The 20,366-nt window shown below is 36.6% G+C and overlaps 1 protein-coding gene across 3 annotated transcripts in view; it reads left to right on the forward strand.

Moving 5' to 3' along the window:
• UBE2W (ubiquitin conjugating enzyme E2 W) overlaps positions 1 to 19,532 on the forward strand; it is a 35,157-nt gene extending 15,625 nt beyond the window's left edge. For 2 of the 3 annotated variants that reach the window (XM_065831013.2, XM_071803998.1), the window contains exons 2-6: positions 2,490 to 2,581; positions 5,743 to 5,845; positions 10,979 to 11,134; positions 12,136 to 12,211; positions 16,589 to 19,532. In XM_065831013.2, the coding sequence (XP_065687085.1) occupies positions 2,490 to 2,581; positions 5,743 to 5,845; positions 10,979 to 11,134; positions 12,136 to 12,211; positions 16,589 to 16,602 (441 nt within the window). In that variant the 3' untranslated portion in view covers positions 16,603 to 19,532. Of the gene's footprint in view, positions 1 to 2,489; positions 2,582 to 5,742; positions 5,846 to 10,978; positions 11,135 to 12,116; positions 12,212 to 16,588 lie in introns of all 3 variants that reach the window. The other variant, XR_011737397.1, reaches the window with a different exon arrangement.
• Positions 19,533 to 20,366: the final 834 nt, after the last annotated feature.

The raw sequence follows: 20,366 nt of genomic DNA on the forward strand, positions 1-20,366 counted from the left end.
GTTTTGTTTACTGTTACACTTTTGACCCAAAGTGTAAATAGTATCTCCTGTTGTTTCTCTGAGATGCATTTTTGGATCTTAATATATTTTGTATTGCAACTGATGAAAAGCAATGTGTTGTCTGTATGCATTATTTGCATTTAATAATACATATTATTATTATTATTAAATACAGTCACCTATGACAGTGTCAGCAAATGTTTTAAGATTGCAGGAACAGAGCACTTTGGTGTTCTCTGCTGATCAAGTAGACCTTTTATTTTTTTCTTTTTTCCTCTTGGGTTACTGGCTTTTTAGAAAGAACCATAAATATTATATGTGAGAACTGAAAAACTGTGAAGCAGATGGAGAGGAAAAAATAGTGACAGAGATTGTATTAGACTGAAAAGACAGTTGCTGAACTTGAAATGAGAGGATGTTTTAAGTGTTGATTTGGAATTTTTGTTCAGATACAGAAAAACAACATTTCCTCATTTCAAATTACAGTGTTTGATGAGATACTGATACCTTAATGTGGCTGGTCTTAATTTAATTTTAAAATGGATATTAGGCTCCTTTTTATAAAGACAGTTGTGTAGTTGGACTACATGTATGAGTAAATGGGGGTACTGAATTATTTGCTGTTCTTATATACATTTGCTCAGGACTATTTCATACCTAATGTTTCCAGGTCTCCTCTTTAAGGGGAAGAGTTTGAATTTACCTAGTCATAAAAGGTTCTTATCTCTGAACTTTTAAATATTTCTCTGTGTGATGATCTATATGACAAGGCATACACAGGTTGACTACCATTGAGGTTTACTTGATGAGTGTCTTGGAAGGTGTCAGAAAGAGAAGTGACCTCTGAACATCTGTCACTCAAATTAAGGATTTATAAAATGGTTTTGAAGCTTTGTTTTTTTGTAATATATTTCATAATAGTAGTGTTAAACACGGTTGGTGTTTATAATTTGAAATTTTCCTAAACTGTGCAGAAATCGAAAGATGAACTAGGCATCTGATCTTTCACTGTGTTAGCACTGTAAATAACTTTCTTCTAAAAATGCTGGCATTGTTTTTTGAGTTTGTTTATACCTGTGCACCAATTATAACAGCCTGTAAAATGCTTTTATGACATAACATTTCACTGAAACATATATGTTGAATGACTTGCAAAAAAATTACTTTTAAAGTCTGTATCTGGGTTCACAGTAGGAACTTTCAAAATGGAAACCCAAAGCAAGTTTTCAGGGCTGCTTGACAGAGACAGAAAGTTATTTCAAAATGGAAATTGTGAATGTATGAGGGCCTTTTCTTTGAGTTATGTTTCTGAATTCATGGTAATCTTGTTTCAAAGGTAGTAATGAGCTAACAGAATCACTTCTGTATTGACAAATGAACACTTCTTATTTTCCCCTGTGATTTTTTTTTTTAAGTTCTACTAAGCTCAGAGAAGTTATTTGAAAAATTAGTAAGAAACGGCTACAAATATCTGATAAACCTACATTTAAAAAATCCTATATTGAATCAAAATTAGATATTAAACCCCAAAACCATATATATTTATTCCTCTTGAGTGCTAGCTCAGGCTTAAATCTTACCTAAGGTCATTTTGACTAGTGGGATGATAGAAACAGACTGGGAGATGGTAAACATTAAAGTTGTTGGCAGGAAAAAGGAGAGTAAGACGTGAGAAAACCTTGAACTTTTTGTTATGTAGATGGCTTGGAAATGACAAAACATTATTGCATAACTGTTTACATGGCAAAAATATACTCTGAAAGCAGTGCCAGTGGTAGCACTTCACTGAGACTGCATTTCTCTTGCTCTGTAGATTGTGAGAAACGGTTCTGGTAGCTGTTGTAGAAATGGCTGGTTACATTACTGATTTATCCCTGTCAAAATAGTTAAAATTACCTGAGCTACTGGTTTAACATTTCTCTAAATATCAGGAGTCTGTAGGTTCTAAGATGCAGTTACTATAAAGTTACGAAGTAGATTGTGTTCTGTATGTCAGTCTTGTTTTAGTTTTGTGCTCTTTCCTCTGGAATGATTTAGAACAAGGCAAAGGCTCGCACAGATGCCAGACGGAAGAGAAAGACGAGTTGTGCTGTTAAAATCTTAGAGAATTAATTGTATATCTGATGCTGTCAGGGAATGTAACATGGTCACTGCTGAGTGTAGAGGTCAAATTGACATATTTTTAATATGACAAAATCTTGGATGCCTCTATGTATTTTGTAGTGCAACACTTAGCACTGTTCCTAATGAAAGTAGCATGCATTTTACCAAAAAGATAAGTTTAAGGCTTGTGACTTGTTTAGCTTGTGACTTTTGTTTAATTTCTAGCAGAGTCTGCTCTCTTTCTCAACATTGAGTTTCACTTTTTATCTACATTTTTAAGTAAAACTCCTTTTACCTTTCAATGATTGATGCAATGTACTTTAGTGTGCATGTTTATTGTTGAACTTTATTTAATATTTCAAATGTTCTGTACAATTTATTTATAGAAACGATTACAAAAAGAACTATTGGCATTGCAAAATGATCCACCTCCAGGAATGACTCTAAATGAAAAGAGTGTACAAAATTCAATTACACAGTAAGTATATGTACTGCTTTTGTGTTTTGTTTTTGTGTTTGTTTTTTTTTTCCTATCGAGCTAAAAAGTGTAAGTAATGAAAAGTCCTCTGCATACCACTTTTACCACTTATTCCAAGTTAGAGTCTGAATTTTTGTTTTTGGTCTAGGGATTGAAACATTGTTCTACTTAATGAGCATATTGCAGTAACGTGCTGGACACACTCACGAATTGGATAGTGAATTCATTCAATTTTAATAGATGTTTTACTGTCTAACAAAATGATAATTGGTAAAAGCTTCTGTGTATTTTAGAATAAAATAACTTAATCTGTCATAGCTGCTACCCTCTGAAGCCCTTCTAAATTTATTGAAATAATGGAGTAGTTTGGCTAGAGTTTCTGCATTATTTGTGTTGAGTATATTCTGTAGATGTTAATTTCCATTACCTTCTTTCTCTAACATGGAAGAAGCTGCTTGAAGAGCAAAGTTATCTAAGTACGTTTTTTTGCACTTTCTTCCCTGTTTTTTCTGTAATTAATGGAACAGAGAAACACAGAGAAACGTTTTACGTTCTGTCAGTTGAAATGGGCAGATGTTGTTGTATTTAAACTATTTTTTTAATTGACTGAAATTCAAAAGATTTACACTGTGTTGATATTTCTTTTAGATAATTTCCTTAGTTTAGTTTAAAAAAAATGTTTAAAAATTATTAGCAGATGTAAACATTTATGAGAGTATGAATCTCAGGCTATATGTTCCACACTATATTATTAATTGATGGCTCAATTTAAAAAATAACATAAAGCTGACTTCTGATGTTGCTTCACATCTGCAGTTTTGGTGGTGACACTCAGACCATGTTACATGAGGCTTTTCTGAGCCTTGTATATACTGAGTGAAACACTGCTATTGCTTTTTAAATTATTTCTGTTTCTGTGACGGTTCATGCAGATGAATATGGCTAAAACACATTGAAATGGCACTTCTCAGAATTTGATACAAATAATAATAAACTGCTGTGCAACTGCTGAATTACAGCTTGTGCTTCTTGCTTTCCTTTGGGTTTTCTCTGGGAAGCAAAATACTTAAATTTTCTGAAAAAGGACTCAAGCTAATATTTAGCAGTGTTTTTCATTCATTTAAACAAAAAACAGCTATTAAATGAAAGTTTCCAGCAGATGAAGAGATGGAAAAGGGGAAGAATCTGTGTGTTTCTCCTGTTTGTGGATTTCTACTACTCTTAGGATGCCTGTGTTCCAAGAGTATGACCTTACTTTTTTCTGCTATATTCAATTTTTATGCCTTTCAGTACCTTACATATAAAAACGTCATGTTTACTCTCATGCTAGTTTTTGGAATTGAATCTGTATTTAAGAAGCATTCTGTCACAAGTAACATTGTATTTTTTCTCTTTGAGGGTTTTTGATGAAAAGTAGTGTGTTCTGAGTTCATTGATAAAGTTGCAGTTTGAACTGGTGCAGTAAAGATTTCTGTAGCAATACTAGCTTGGTTTTGAAAGATGTTGAATAAAATAGTTGGATCCCATGATGTAACTAGGTCACATGAAATGCTAAGCAGTCATCTATCTTAAATATACACGGATGAGAAATTTGAGATATCTAAACCATAAAACACAGAGGAAAGATAGGTTCTAGCGATTGCTTGACCATAAAAGGAGCAATGTCCAGGCGGAGTTATCCTTCTGTTTAGTAAATGAAACCATTTAAAAAAGTTGAAAATGAAGGTTCTGGTTCACAAAGACCAATGAAGATGAAGAGTATTGGTGCAGCATGTGTATAAATGTAAAAGCAGAAGGCATAAGAAGAGATAAGTGATCTGGAGTGCAGATGGTTTAAATTGAAGGAGTCTTCACAAAATTAAAATATGGAACACTGGTACAGCCATCATAGCACTACTGTTGAAGATGCATTCCTTCTGAATAGTGTGACAGCTGGCAGTTGAGAAGCAATTTTTCTCAAAAAAAAAAAAAAAAGAGTAACATAGGGAAGATAAAAATGTGTATGGCTTAAATACACAGGGAGAGTGCATATGACATGACAGGAGGCTGGAGAAGTTGGGAACAGGATCATCAGACTGCCAGCTGGAGGAGATGTCGACTTTTATGTACATGCTGCTGTTCTGAAAAATCTCAGCTGCCTCACTAGAGTCTAATGTAAATCTTACCTGAGCATTTTTGTAGTCTCTTGCTGAATCTTTACCTTATTGTATTGCTCAAATGTGTAAAACTCAGTCAAGGGTGAAAAACAAAAATGAGAAGTGATGCCACAAAGAATAGTACTAAGTGATCAACAACAGAACTCCAAAATATCAGAAGTTAGATAGCAGAGTGTTGCTGTATGTGTTGAACAATATGCATCTATTTTTGATTGGATCAAAAAAACCCCAGCAACCCAACCCAAAATAACCACCACCAAAAAACGCATACCTGACATCTGCCTCCATCAGCTCCACCTTTCAGTTACTTCCATGTTATTATGATGAAAGGAGCAGAAGCAGAGGTAAAAGAATACTGTGATATGTTGAGGTGTTACCTTTTTTAGAGTTGTAAAGCATCCTGTGTTTTCTTTTAAATTTTCTCTTATTTTTTCCTTTTTTATACTATTAACTTTTCTAGTTTTGGCTCTATTACCTGCCAGCTTACATAGCATTTAATTTCCGAGTTTTTCACAGGTGTAAGTGCAAGAGGAGCATTGCCCTTCCCGCTTGGATGCAGATTTTATTTTAATAAACTGTATTGATGATTTCCTTGACAGAAAAGTGAAACAACATGAAAGAGAATGTGTACTAGTTTGTTTCCTTCCAAGGCTGTTTTTGTGTAGGAATAACCTTTGGAACAGGTCTTTTGTTTCAGGTTGGTTTTTTTTTTTTTTTTTTTCCTCTCACTTTAACAGTCATTTTATTGGGAAATGATTGGTCTGTGGAGAGTTCAAGTCATAATTACTTGTATAATTTGCCGCACTATATCAATGCCTGTATGTAAAGCTTGTTGCTTTCAAATGTAGATTTCTAGTGTCATTGACTTTTGTGATAGTTATGGTAGTAAGGGAGAATTTAGAAGGTATGACTGTGATTGGTAATCGATTTGATTAGTCCTGTACTCCAGGAGTAAAATTGTAATTTGTCAGTCCACAATTCTAACAATTTTTTCACATTCCTTAGGTGGATTGTGGACATGGAAGGTGCTCCAGGAACACTATATGAAGGGGAGAAATTTCAGCTTCTATTTAAGTTTAGTAGTCGGTATCCTTTTGATTCGCCTCAGGTAACTGCTTTCTTACTTTTTCTTAACACTACCTTTAGATTATAGCTCCATGACATATGCTGACTATTAGTGTCATCCACATATCCTAGTATGAAATTTAGTTACTTCAGTTTGTATTAAACACATTGTGCAGATGCCTTTTAAAAATTACTTCAGTGAAGTATAGTGTTGTGATGGTCTACTTGGTTTCATAGGAGATGAAAGAGCGGCATAAGCTGAAGGCTTCTTTGAGGCTGGTGTTCATATGAAAGAGCAACACAGGGTAAAATAAGAGTGTCCCCTTCGCTGCAGTGTAGGAGTAAACAGCAAACTGCTCCTTCACCCCTTTTCTTTCTGCTTTCAGCTTCTCTTTTTCCTAGTTTGTTTTTAAGCCTGTTGCATCTTGGCTGCTGCCATTGTTAATACAGCTGGGGGAATACTGTGGTAGGGATTCTCATACATACATGACATCTTTATGAGTGGCCTGAAAATCTAGTGGTTATAATTGAGATGTGAGACACTGTTTCTTTCACGGCAACATAAAGAACTAAACAGGCAGCAATACTACTAGGCTGCAAAAGGAACTCTGTACATCCATCCCTCCCTACATTACCTGATGGGAATGTTACAGAATGTGGCTGGTAAGAGTAGTGTTTGGCTATCACCCCTGCTCCTCTAAAAGAGGAAGGAGGAGATGGCTGAAGAGCTGGAAGTCATTGTGCAGCAGGAAAACTATGGCATAGTTGCCATCATGGAAACATGGTGAGATGACTCACACAGCTGGAGTGCTATAATGGATGGTTGTAAGCTCTTCAGAAGGGACAGACAAGTAAGGCGAGGTGGTGTGTTTTGACTGTCTAAAGCTTGATGATGATGACGATATGATTTTTTTTCTGGGTAAGAATCGGGGGAAATCCAACAAGGCAGATATCCTGGTGGGAGTCTCTTTCAGACTATCCAACCAGGATGAAGAGGCAGCTGAAATATTCTGTAAGCAGCTGGGAGAAGTCTCACTATTGCTAGCCCTTGATCACATGGGGGACTTCAACTTACCAGATGTCTGCTGGAAATAAAACGCAGTAGAGAGGAAACAGTCTAGGACATTCCTGGAGCATGTGGAAGACAACTTCCTGACACAGCTGGTCAGTGAGCTGACATGGGAAGGTGCCACACTGGACCTGTTGCTCATGAATTGAGAAAGACTTGTGGGTGATATGATGGTTGGAGGCCATGAAATGGTAGTGTTTTTGATTCTTGGAGAAGTAAGGAAGGCGGTCAGCGGAACTGCTATCTTGGACTTCCAGAGGGCAGACTTTGGTCTGTTGAGGAGGCTGGCTGACAGAGTCCCTTGAGAGGCAGTTCTAAAGGGCAAAGTAGTCCAGGAAAGCTGGTCATTCTTCAAGAAGGAAATCTTAGAGGTGCAGGAGCAGGCCATCCCCAGGTGCTGAAGGACAAGCTGGTGGGGAAGATGACTGGCCTGGCTGAACAGAGAGCTTCTGGCTGGAACTCAGGAAATAAAGGAGAGTTTACGACCTTTGCAAGAACAGGCAGCAACTCAGGAAGGCTACAAGGGTGTTGTGCAGTTATACAGGGAGGAATTTAGAAGGGCCAAAGCCCAGCTACAGTTGAATCTGACCACTGCTATAAAAGGCAACAAAAATGTTTCTATAAATACATTAGCAACAAAAGGAGGGCTAAAGAGAATCTCCATTTATTGGATGTAGGGGGGAACATAGTGACAAAGGCTGAGGCACTTAATGACTCTCTGCCTCAGTCTTTATTAGTAAGATCAGTTATGCTTCAGGTACCCAGTGCCCTGAGCTAGAAGGCAGGGATGGGGAGCAAAATGAAGCCCCCATAAACCAAGGGAAAATACTTAGTGTGACCTCTTACACCACGCAGACAAATGGAAGCCTCTGGGGCCAGATGGGATCCCCCTGAAGGTTCTGAGGGAGCTGGTAGAGGTGCTCACCAGACCACTTTCCATCATTTATCATCAGTCTTGACTAACCAGCGAGGTCCCAGTTGACTGGATGTTGGCAAATACAAGAAGAGCTGGAAGGAGGATCCAGTGAACTACAGGCCTGTCAGTCTGACCTTTGTGTTGAGGCATCATATGGCACATTCAGAAGAACCAGGCAACCAGGCCCCGTCCACATGGGTTTATGAAGGGCAGGTCCTACTTGAATAACCTGATCACCTTGCATGACAGGGTGACGCACTTAGTCGATGAGGGGAAAAAGCTGTGGAGGTTGTTTACGTAGGTTTTAATAAAGCCTTTGACACTGTTTGCCACATATTTTCCTGGAGAAACTGATGCTTGTGGCTTGGACATGCACGCTTTCCTGGGTAAAGAACTGGCTGGATGGCTGGGCTCTAAGAGTTGTGGTGAACGGAGTGAAATCTAGTTGGCCACAAGTCATGTTCCCCAGGGCTGTTGGTGCCAGTTCTGTTTAATATCCTTATCAATGATCTGGATGAGGAGATCGAGCGCTCCCTCAGTATGTTTGCAGATGATGCTAAATTGGGCAGGAGTGTTGATCTGCTGGAGGGTAGAAAGGCTCTACAGACGAATCTGGACCAGCTAGGTTGTTGAGCTGAGACCAGTCGTGTGAAGTTCAACAAAGCCATGTGCTGGGTCCTGCATTGGAGTCAGAACAAGCCCAGACAGCACTACAGGCTTGGGGAAGAGTGGCTGGAAAGCTACCTGGTGGTGGAAAAGGACCTGGGGGTATTGGTTGACAACAGCTAAATCAAAGCCAGCAGTGTGCCCAGGTAGCCAAAAAGGCCAACAGCATCCTGGCTTGTATCAGGAATGGTGTGGCCAGCACGGGTAGAGAAGTGATTGTCCGCCTGTACTCGGCACCAGTGAGCCTGCACCTCAAATACTGTTTCAGACTTGGAGGTGCTGGAGTGAGTTCAGAGAACGGCAGTGATGCTGGTGAAGAGTCTGGAACACAGTTCTTACAAGAAGTGTCTGAGGGCACTGGGGTTTTTTTAGCCTGGAGAAAAGGAGGCTGAGGGGAGACCTTATCACTCTCTACAACTCCCTCAACAGAGGTTGTGACATGGAGGGTGTTGGTCTCTTCTCCAGAGTAGCAAGTGATAGGACAAGAGAAAATGGCCTCAAGTTGTGCCAGAGAAGTTTAGATTGGATATTCGGAAAAATTTATTCACCAAAAGGGTTGCCATGCATTGGAACAGGCTGCCTAGGGAAGTGGTGGAGTCACCATCCCTGGAGGTGTTTGAAAGGCATGTAGATGATGTTCTTAGGGACATAGTTTAGTGGTGGACTTGGCAGTGTTAGGTTAATGGTTGGAGTTTGTCATCTTAAGAGTCCTTTCCAACCTAAATGATTCCTGACTCTGAGGAAAGCAAGAGTGCCTTCCTTAGTCCTTTGTGTTTCAGCTCAAAGTTCCAAGAGTGATCTCTGACACTTTTCTCATTGGTGTTGAAACTGAAGCAGAGTCTGTGAGAGACACTTAAACCATAAACATTGCATAAACATGTTCAGTCTTAAGTTTTAAGGAACAAAGTGGCTGCCCCATCAGTTTGCAGTGAACTACTCATAGGTGATTTACAGGGGAGCAGCCACTTCCATAGTTCCAAGTAGATACTATTTATACTCATTACCCAATCTGTGTGTGTGGCTCTGAACAATTTGTTGTAAAACAGCAAATGGCATCCCTACACACACTGATTTTTAGCACAGAAGACAATTAAGAATTTAAGTACTGCATACTTGATTTTCTTATAGATAGCTAAAATTTCTGTTACAAAAATGCTGCCGTGCCATAAGTTTATTCTATACTACAGACCTCTCGGTCGTAATTATCTCTCCTTCAAATCTACTTACGGTGAATTGACAGTTTACACTTCTGCTGCGTAATCATGTAGTTGTTTTCTGCCTTTAAATATATGTTGTCTGTCATAGTGTGCATGCTTTTACTTACCTGGTGTGCCTAGTTCTTGTTTTCATATAAAAGGAAGACATTTGTTAGAAGTGAAATATGTTACTGGATTATAAAGGTAAGCTCTTCAACACTTACGAAATATCAGCTTGAAAACTTGTGGAAGATTATTCTGCATCCCTTGTTTTACTGTCTTACAAACCTATCTGCCATAGTTTAAGCTGTCTAATCTCAGTTTCCTGTATGATGGTGTCACTTCTTTCTTGTAATCAGGGATGTGGTGTGCGTGTGTACATGTTTTTATGTTTATACATATATCTGTATAACATAGAAACACTTAAGAGGCTTCTGGGTATTATGGTTGTGAGTGGTAGAGATTGATTATGTCACTGCATAAAAGATAATAGTGGTTACATTGGATAAGGAGCTCAGGGGGATAAAGCTGCTACTAAGGTTTCATTTTTACTCCATTTCCATTGGTCCTGAGCCAGCTATGTGTTTGAAGACTTGATGTAAGAGCAATAGTTTTCAAAATTGCTTTTCTAACCTTTTTTTGACCTAGGATATTATCTTTTAATAGAAAGGAGTTAAAGCTGTTCTTCCGTATTTTTCCATGTCAAATGAAAACATATTCCGTTGGAAATAATTATCTAAATGTATTTCCTATATGGTAATGTGCTTCAGTTGTACATGTCCTTTTTTATAGCCAATAGGATTGATGCATTTTACTCTTTATGCTGGAACCTGGATGAGTTATCCAGAACTTAATTTCTGTTGTGTCTGGGTTATAGAAATTCTCATTTGTGAATCTTGTGTTTCCTGGCATATACTATTGTGGCTTATGAAATCATTAGAATCCAGTGTTTTGGCTACGCAAATGTATTCCTTAAGACATAAAAGACTAAGGCTGCAGGACATAGCAAGTTTAGTTTGATGTCTTTACACTGTTATCTTGGCATTTTTCTATGCTGTATAACTATTCATAGAAAAAAAAAAACCCAGCATATAACCATTAATTTAACTTCAACTTCACTAGCTATTTAGGTGTCCATTATTAAAATTTTACATTTCAAACAATGCATTCCAAAAATTAGTGAACTGAACATGGTAAAGTGTGTTACTTAGTGTAAGTGACAATGACGGAACCACTTCTTAAATAAGATATTACTGTTTTCTCAAAAACAATACAGTTTTATTGAAAATGTGGACAGTACTTTACAATTATGCTTTTTTTTTTTTTTAGGTCATGTTTACTGGAGACAATATTCCTGTTCATCCTCATGTTTATAGCAATGGTCATATCTGTTTATCCATTCTAACAGAAGACTGGTCTCCAGCACTCTCAGTGCAATCTGTTTGTCTTAGCATTATTAGCATGCTTTCCAGCTGCAAAGAAAAGGTATGGGGTTTTTTAGCACTGTCGGAGTAGGATAAATTAATAATTTTCTATTTTGCAAAGTGAGATTTTTATTTCTTAGATTCTAAAATAGGAAAAACTATCTACATTTCTATGACTGAAAAAAGTCTAAGGTACAACTACGAAATAAACAGTACAGTAAGTACTTTGTAACTGTTTTCATGGTAACCTGCTCATATATCATTACTGGAAAAAGAGCTGTGCAAAATGACTATTGATATGTCTTTATTGCAGATGTTTGTAATGCTTTGCAACTGTACTGTTTTGGTGATCTTGATTGTTTCAGGATTTCAGGAAAGGAAATGGTGCTAAGCTGCTTTTTTGGTCATAAATGAGTGGCACTGATACCTTAGGCCTTTTTTGTAAAGAGACTATGCTTTTACTCTTGACCATTTCATTTGCAGTGGAATATCTGTGGAAGTTAGATGTGGTCAGAGCTCGTACATCTGTGCTATCCAAACATACCTATCTGTGTCACATCCCAGTCAGTTTCAGTCACGTGTATGTGGTAGAAAAACACTCCCCAAATGGCTTTGTATTGTGTCCTGTGACTTTGTTTTTGCATAATTATGACATTTAGGAAAAAACTTGAAACATAAGAAGTATTAATCAGATACAGATGTTTGTTTAAATTTTTTCACCCACTCCAAGATGAGACTTACAGATGTGAATTGGATCTAATCTGTTAGAATTTGATCCCAAACTGTTCCTTTCTTGTGGGTTGTTTTCTCTCTTTTTAATGATTTCTTCCCCTATCTATTTCCAAACCATTTACTATTTTTCACTGAGTTTTTGCTTAGAGTATCTCCAGTAAGATCTGCTACCTGGATCCTTAAGAGATTTTTCGTGACAAAGGTCTAGCCCTCCCTGTTAACTCATTTTCACTGCACTCGCACGGTAGCCTTTCATAAGCTTATTAAGTAGCACGTGTATTACAATATGCGGATTGTTTGATTATTTGTAGGTCTTTTCTTCTGTTGCAGAGGCGACCTCCAGATAACTCATTTTATGTAAGAACGTGTAACAAGAACCCAAAGAAAACAAAATGGTGGTATCATGGTAAGTATTTAACTAGGACCAGGAATTCTGAAGGTTTTTTTCAGGCTGAAGGCAATTGAAATGTATGAAAACAGGATAAATGCATTCAAAACCTTTATGAAATTTTTAAAAGATAGTTTGAGTTCTAAAAAAAATTTTTTTTGGGGTACTCCTCTGTGATTTTTTTTTTTTAATATATCACATTTTAGTAATTCCTGATGGAAATTTAAATAGCACAGATTTACATGTTCTAAATTGTAGGACTGAATTTGAACAAAAGTTCTTGTAAACTGTATTAGTCCATGACAAGTCTTAAGTTTGAGTTTGGGGAAGGTCCATAATGAAACTAGGTTTAGCTCTAAACCCAGAGTTTGTTGGTAATACTTTTAGGAGGTTTTGCAGAGATTAAAAGATGCCTCTATGTTTGTAAACAACTTTGTGTTTTAATAGATTTCCACTGCTCATAAGAACTTGCAGTCAATAATATAGTAATAAGATTCGACATGTACATGATAAAAAATACTATACTAAAATTGCTACATATAGTAACAGTGTCTGCAGTGCTAGTGTCGTTGTGTGTGTGGTGGTTTCATTGTTTTTTTTGTTTTGTGGGGCTTTTTTTTGGTGGGTTTGGGTGTGTTTGTTGTTGTTGTTTACATGTGTTCTCTGTCTGGCTTAACACTGTGTGGTTTCTTTCTTCTGCCTCAACATTTGTCATCCTCTCTTAAGAGCTAGGGTTGGCTGTGTATGCTTGTCTTATCTACTCTGTTGGTGAGGAAAGAAAGGAGGAGAGGGTAGAGACAAGCTATGCTTTTCTTCTGTCTTCTCTTGTTGGCAGATACTTTATTTGCTTTCCCTCAGGAAATACTGTCCAAATGATGATTATCAGAAGCCCACGTATTTTGTGAAGGGATGTGTTAGAGTAGGAAATACTGCATGCTAGGGTGATGCAGGAGGTATTGATTCCATCAATACTTTTCTCTGAAGTCTTCATCATAGACACTCCATCATAAGGCATCCTCTGTTTTTCACTGTCTCCCCACCCCATGACATGTTCTGCCCCTTATGTGAAGTGAGATCAGGTATTTTGAGAAAGGGAGAATTAATGACTGGAGAGACGGATGCCCCAGCCTTTGCCCTTAAAAGCCTGTGGATGCCTTAACAACAAAAACTTGAGTGTGTTGTAACACTGGCTGGGACTCATGGCTTTGTGATACTTTCATTCTGTTACATTACCATGTATCTGTCTCATTATACTCTAATAATATCTCTAAAACAAAGGGACCAGTTACAGTAGGAGGAGTGCTGTATGTCTTGGGATTAAGAGTTATTTAAGAAACTCCGAACTATTTATCGTGTGGTTATACATTATGTTTGTATTTAAATTGACCCCGACAGTAATAATCCTGTTGCCCACAAGGCTGGGGTTCTCATCTTCATCAGGTTATTCAGTAGTCCCTTTCTCTTCTCTTTCTGTTTTCATAATGTGTTTGATGCTTCTCCGTTTCTAGTTTTGCTTTCCCTTTATTGGCAATTTTTGGAGAGTTTTTATTAACTATTTTTATTTTCACTTGCTAGTTATTTTTAAAGAGAAATGAGTCAAGTCATTTATTGACTTTATCTTGCGATTAAAAAGTGCCCTGTCTACTTGGAATTTGTACTAGAGTCTCATTTTGATACAGGATTGAAGTTTACCAAGGAGTACAGTCTTCAGGTACTACTCAGGTTCCTTATTCATGAAATTCAATTTGAGTTAAACAAGCAAACCCCATGAAAAGACATGTGGGTTATCTGACTCTAAAATTTGCTATATAATTGTGGCTCAAAACCATCAAGCTGCTTATAGTCCACTGAACAAGTAATTTAATTACTTCAGAGTAACTATGCAGTGACTGTTTTCTGAAAGTCAAAAAACCCTACCCCTCCCCAGTGCAGAGCAACCTTAAAAAACTATCTGAGGCAAGAGAAAGCATTTCATTTAGATAATTTGTATTGTTTTGCTTCGTAATATATTCTTTTGTGTGTGTGTATTTTTTAATTTTAAGTACTGGTTACAGAAGAAGTCATGATTAAAAAACTATTGGGCTTCCCACCCCCATTAAAATCTTACATTAAAAATAAAATGTGCTTGATATCCACTAGACAAAAATATTCTTAAGTGCTAGACGCTTTTTCCCCTCAAGTTTCGCATGTTGCTTCTTCTCTCAGTTACAAGTAATTTTGTTTCTGTTCTGTGGACATGTATAATAACAAGACTGCCAAGGCATAGTCTTTAAATTTTCAGTGTTGTCTTCATGGATTTGCAGAAGTGGTGGGTTACACTAAAATGGGAAGTGTAGCTTGCCTGCTAATTTTAACTACTTCTCTCTGGAAAAGAACTGCCTGCAACCTTACGTGCACCTAAAAAGATTTACAAGCCCTTGGAAAAGGTGATTGTCCTCCTCATTTTCTGTTCCTGCTTCAACTGAAGTGTCACATATCTAATCTTGTGGTTGAACCAATTTGAACTGGGTAAATTAGGGAGAAAAGCCAATCCCAACCAAGACATAAAACCGGCTGTCTGAGGGTAACCAGTAAGTGAGAGAAATGCCAGTGCTTACACAAGAATATGTGGAGGGAGATGCAGCATGGTTCTGCCTGTTCTCATCAGGTAGCCATTGGACTGGCTTACCTTTAATGTGAAATTGAATCCCTGTGTTTTGAAGAGAAAGGAGGGAGACTGTCATCACTTTTAAACATATGCCTTTGAAGGATTGTTTTTATCTAGTAGGTGCCTGATTTTTATTTAGTTGGGAGCAAATAGTACGTGATTGGGAGCTGATGTAAAGCAAATGGATATGAACATAGAGGGGTAAAGTGGCACTTTGAGATCTATTCGGTATGTAAACACGTGTCTCTGTGCATTTAGCTTATTGCGGAGTTTTTAGTCTCTCATTTCATCCCTTCCACAACAAAGCAACTTATTCCATAAGCAGAGTTGTGGAACCTTGTTTGCTACAAACTGATCTCCTCACAAGCCCCATTTAAAAATCTTTAACAACTAAAAATATTTCTAGATTGTCTGCCTGACCCAATGTCTGCTTCAACAGTACATGGAATTTCATGTTGACTTTCAGTCTTGAAGATTAATCATGTTATATTAAAGACAACGGAGGATCTTCCAGATACAGTTTCCTTGGGCATCCAGGCTGAAATTGGTTTCCTAAAAGCTTTTACCTGGCTTTGGTGTTGTCAGGAGGTAGATTTTTGTGATAAAGGAGGGCAATGGTGTTTGTTTTCAACCAACACCTCCTTAGAGCTTCTGTGTTGTTGTGGGGTTTTTGTGTGTGTGTGTTGTGGTGGTGGTGTTGTGTGTGTGGTGGTTTTTTTTTAGTTTGTTTTTGGTTTTTTCCCTTTTGAATTAGAAAGTGTTTTCTCTGTTATTTGGCCTAAACTTTTAGTACACAGTTTAAATGTCTCTCTTGGATCCTTGTTCAATCAAAGATACTGTTTGAGGCTACATTTTCTAGATGTGCAAGGTTACAAGTAGGTGCATAAAAATAACCAGATAGTAAGTTTACTTTCTGTTACAAGCTTAATATTTCCTGTTGCCAGATGCAAATATACTGCAGGTTGATGTGTGGAAGAGAAAATTAAAAAAGAGAGCTTTCACAGACCCATATTCACTTTAATACTGAGCATAATGCAGAAAAGATTGGCATAGAATACCTTTTTTGTAATGTTCTGTCCATTCAGAGTAGCTAAACTTCAGTGAATGTAAGTTATTTTCATGTTTAAAATCTTAGGAGTATAGTAGTAACATGACTTTTGCCTAATTCTGTCAGCTATGGTTCATGTTGATTCTTGAAAAATAAATGAATATACATACATGTGTATATATATAAAGTGTTGAGAATGCATCAGGAGAACCCCTCTCTGCCAGCTCATATTGCTGTATGTTCATTATAAAAGGATTTTATAATTTTATAACTGATGTGGACCTGCTGTACTTCAAGGGGGTAAAATGTTAAGCTTATGGGGTGTTTCAAAAAGACAGACCCAATTTCAGCGATATAGTGATTTCAAATTGGTTCCATCTTTTTGAAACACCCTTTATTTGGTCTTTCGTGTTCCTAATGAGTGGCTTTCTGAATATCAAATGTGGAAATTACTGTCCTTTGAATGGAATATTTGCTAATACTAATGTGCTTGGGAGTATGTGTGTATTTTGGAAGTTTTATGTTTGATATTTTCTCCCTTTTTTCCTGGGTCATTACTGAACAAAACCACAGAGTTATTCCTGTATTTCTGCTGCATGTTCCTGCCTTTGCCAGGAATTGTTCCTGCCTACAGCACCTTGCTAATTTGGACTTAGAATGTTTATAGGTTTTCCATAAATGCTCTTCTTTTATTTTAAAGATGACACATGTTGATGCCACCATTTTGTGATCCTCGTAGCAGAAGATAGTCCTACTGAGAAAATGAGCACTTTGATCATTCAGTCTTTGAACTTTAACCTTTGACTGGAAGTGACCTATAGGCAATGAAGACTACTTCCTTTGACTGCATTTTTACTCCTGTGCATTCTGGGCGCATGTTGATCGCTGGTTCAGTCCATGCAACTGACATGCTTTTATTAGTCATACAGTATTAATGCAGGTGTCCAGAAATGTCAGAATAATTCCATTATTTTTATTTTAAGCTTTTGGAAGAATTCCAGGTCTTCATATATTGTGCAATAACACTGAGCTCCTTGACGGTTTTGGTGCATCCATTGCCGGCAATGGACATTGTACCAGGGAAGGTTTTGCTCCTGCCACAAAAAAGAAAAAAAAAAATAGATTGATGCATGACAGAGCTTATGAAAGTTTCAGACATGTTTGGATTATAAGCAAGGGATCTACCATTACCTTAAAAGCCACCCCATTCTTTTGTATTTGGATTCTATGCACTGTGATCACAAAACTAGCAGCATGAGTTAACATGCGTAGCTGAAGGTCTGTAATAAGATCATTGCATATTTATGAAATTGTTTATCTGCTGTCAAATTGTTTTGACATGGAAGGTTTTTCAAGTGACATTGGCAGAGAGGTACAATGTTATCCCTATGGTGAAATAAAACTACTTTTTGTATATAGTTTATTCATATCTCTGAAGCAAAGGTATGAGTAATTTAGGGTATGAGTAATTTAGGGTATGAGTCATTTAATCAAGAATTTATTTTGGAGATAGAAGAGGATGGCAGTGATGTAACTGAACTTGCTGCAGTCCATAATTGGGCTTGTAATTTGTACTTTAGAGCTTTTTCCAAATAGATTGCACACTGTTATTTCCTGCTAGCCATCAGCATGAGCCCTACTGCCTACACCAATATTTCATTTATTTATGTATTTGAAAGCAATTCATATAACATTTTTTGTTTGCATTCATTGTTTTTTTGTTGTTGTATGTCATGTTTGAATGTTACAAAACAATATTTTGATTGAAAAGCTTTGTCAGAAGATATTTTCATGTAAATTATTTCTTTATCTTGTAAACATCGTCTTGTCTTTTAATCTGTACTATAAAAAGAAAAAAAATACATTTTTGACAGAGGCTTAATGTTTTGACAAAAAAGTGTGGACCTTCTTATTTAAGCTTAGACTAAAGTATATTTTCTTAACTTGCTTGTCCCATGCAGCCATACCAGGTATTTTTTTTTTTTTCTCCTAGGCTTTTACTTCACAAAAAAAAGGGGAAAAAGCCTAAAATCAGATTGACATTTTTCTATGGAGCAACATTTATTGAAATGATAGTTGTTCTCACCACTCTGTAATATTTTGATACTGCAATTAGGTTGTCTTTTTAGGAAGCACTTTTATAAACTTAATACCTTTACACATATGCAAAATTTCTATGATTTTTTTTTTACTGTTGCCTTATTGTTGCACTCAAAAAAAATTCAAGTGGTTAATGCATGAATGTCAAAATCAAGTAACTACTTGATAAAAAAACAAACAAAATAAAAAAAAATTAAAAAAAACCCAAAACAACCCAGAATGACTAACCGTAAAAACAGAAAATTGGCTGAAAAGACTGATTATTTTTTTTTTCTTACTGCTGTATGATAACTGACGAGTTTTATAGCCTTGTACATACTTCTCTGTTACCTAATGTTTAAAACATTTTTAAAAAGTATAGATGTTAACTCAGGGTGGACAGAGTTCAAATGGATTTGCTTCAGAGAAGTATTTTGTACAGCAACTGAATTATGGATATTGTCAGTGAAGTGAGGCTACAATATACTTCAGGAACTGCTGTTTTTTCTACTATATTGAAAAAAATCTCTTGGCCTTTAAAACTCAATGGTAAAAATCTAGCTTTAGATATAAATTTGATGCGTGTATTATACTTTCACAATAAGCCTTTAAAACGTAGAGTTCAGTTTCTTTTAAGAGCCAAAAATAATTTTAAGCAAATGAAATAGTTCTGCTCCTAACTGTTTGTTTAGCAAAATGTTGTTGTTGTGAGTTAATCAAACTGGTTATTTTTTGATATGGTGCATATGAAACAGCAGTAGTCTGATTCTTAATCTGTATATTCATGTCAACTGCTCTGTATTGATTGAAAGGATTGACACATTTTGAGAAATTCAAGTGTGAATGGTTCACGTAACGGATTCTATCAAATAGTCCACAGGAAAGAGACCTTTTTGTGGCACAAGGTAATGTCTCTGAAGAAACAGTTCAAGTACGTCTTCTCAGATTCATGTAGCTTTTCATACAGTGGCTTGCCATACTACAGTACATGGTTTCAGAGAAGCTTTATGACATACTGTATATATTTTGTTGAAGATGTGCATTGTAGTGGAAAGCATTATATGTTTTATTGACCTGTGCTGTCACATGGACTACAGTAAAGTTAAATAACCAAATCTATGCTGCTCTGTAATACTCTCCCTGCCCCCCAATATACTTATATCAAAAAAAGCAAGGTAGATTAGAAGAGAATGTACCTCAGGTCTTTTAGTTTACAGTAGAAATGCCTCCATTGGTTCTCGTAGATCTGTGGTTAAGTTCACCTGTATACAGAGGGCCAAGGCAAAGCCTGTATACCACTCAGGCCCTCAAAATAATGCAACTATTCTGACAATGCTACGGTGCCCTGAAATAAGGCTTGAATTAGATGAAGCTGGTGCCATCCTTTCCATAGGGTGACCCTGTGTATGTAACTTTTCTTTCACTTGGAATTTCTCACGTGAAATGATTACCGAATTGGCTTGAAATGATCTTTTATTTTGTGTCAATGTTCATGTTGTTAAAAACTTTGTTTTGTGTTTAGTGTCTTTATACTATAACACAATAAATTCTTGTTTTAAAATAGATTACTACCCTTGAATGGAAATACGTGTGGACCTTTTCATGGTGGATTGCAGAGGTGTTGTTCCTTACATTCAACTACTCTTGAGACAAAGCTGTCAGTAATTCCAAAATGCTGTGATGGATATCAGGGGAGAAATTTGGATAATACTGAGGTGTTTCCTCTTTTCTCCAGAAAGTGTCTGTTGCAACAGCTGACGTTTCTTAAATATATATATGATTAAAATGCAGTGCTTTTATTTCTCATAGATGGTCAAATAGCCCCTTATCACAGCTCTTTGCTGTTTGACAGACTTTTCAAATACTGAATGAGGAGTTTGAGATCCAGGATTCTTCTTTGCTTGCAGTTGTGGGTGGAGAGTTTCTATTACTTTGATAGCATATGTGAGGATTGTTAAATGAAAATTATGCTGCCTCATATCAATAATTGCTTTTAGTTTTGTACATTTTTTTTGTTCAAGAGATGATGGCTTCTGTTTCAGAAAAAGTAACGTACTTTCTTGATACCTAAAAAGCCTATTTTTGTGAAAAATTCATGTATCTTGTGAATACTGTTCTGGATGTTTGATTTTTAGTTATTACTTAATTTGAAAGTCTGACAAAATATAGTTTACATCTAAGGTTTTAAAGGTATGGTCTAAGGACACCATAAATTTCCAATATTAGTAATTAAATTTTAGAAACAGATTAGACAAATATCTGTCAGGAAAAGTTTAAATATAATCGATAAGATGACTTTCTGGTACTGTTCTTGATGATTTTTTTTTTTTGGCATATGTAAATATTTACTAAAATAAATGATGTTTTAAGAACAAAGGCAGGGGGAAACCACCTGTGGC

Source organism: Patagioenas fasciata, chromosome 2 (genome assembly GCF_037038585.1).
Source record: "Patagioenas fasciata isolate bPatFas1 chromosome 2, bPatFas1.hap1, whole genome shotgun sequence".
NCBI classification, from domain to species: domain Eukaryota; kingdom Metazoa; phylum Chordata; class Aves; order Columbiformes; family Columbidae; genus Patagioenas; species Patagioenas fasciata.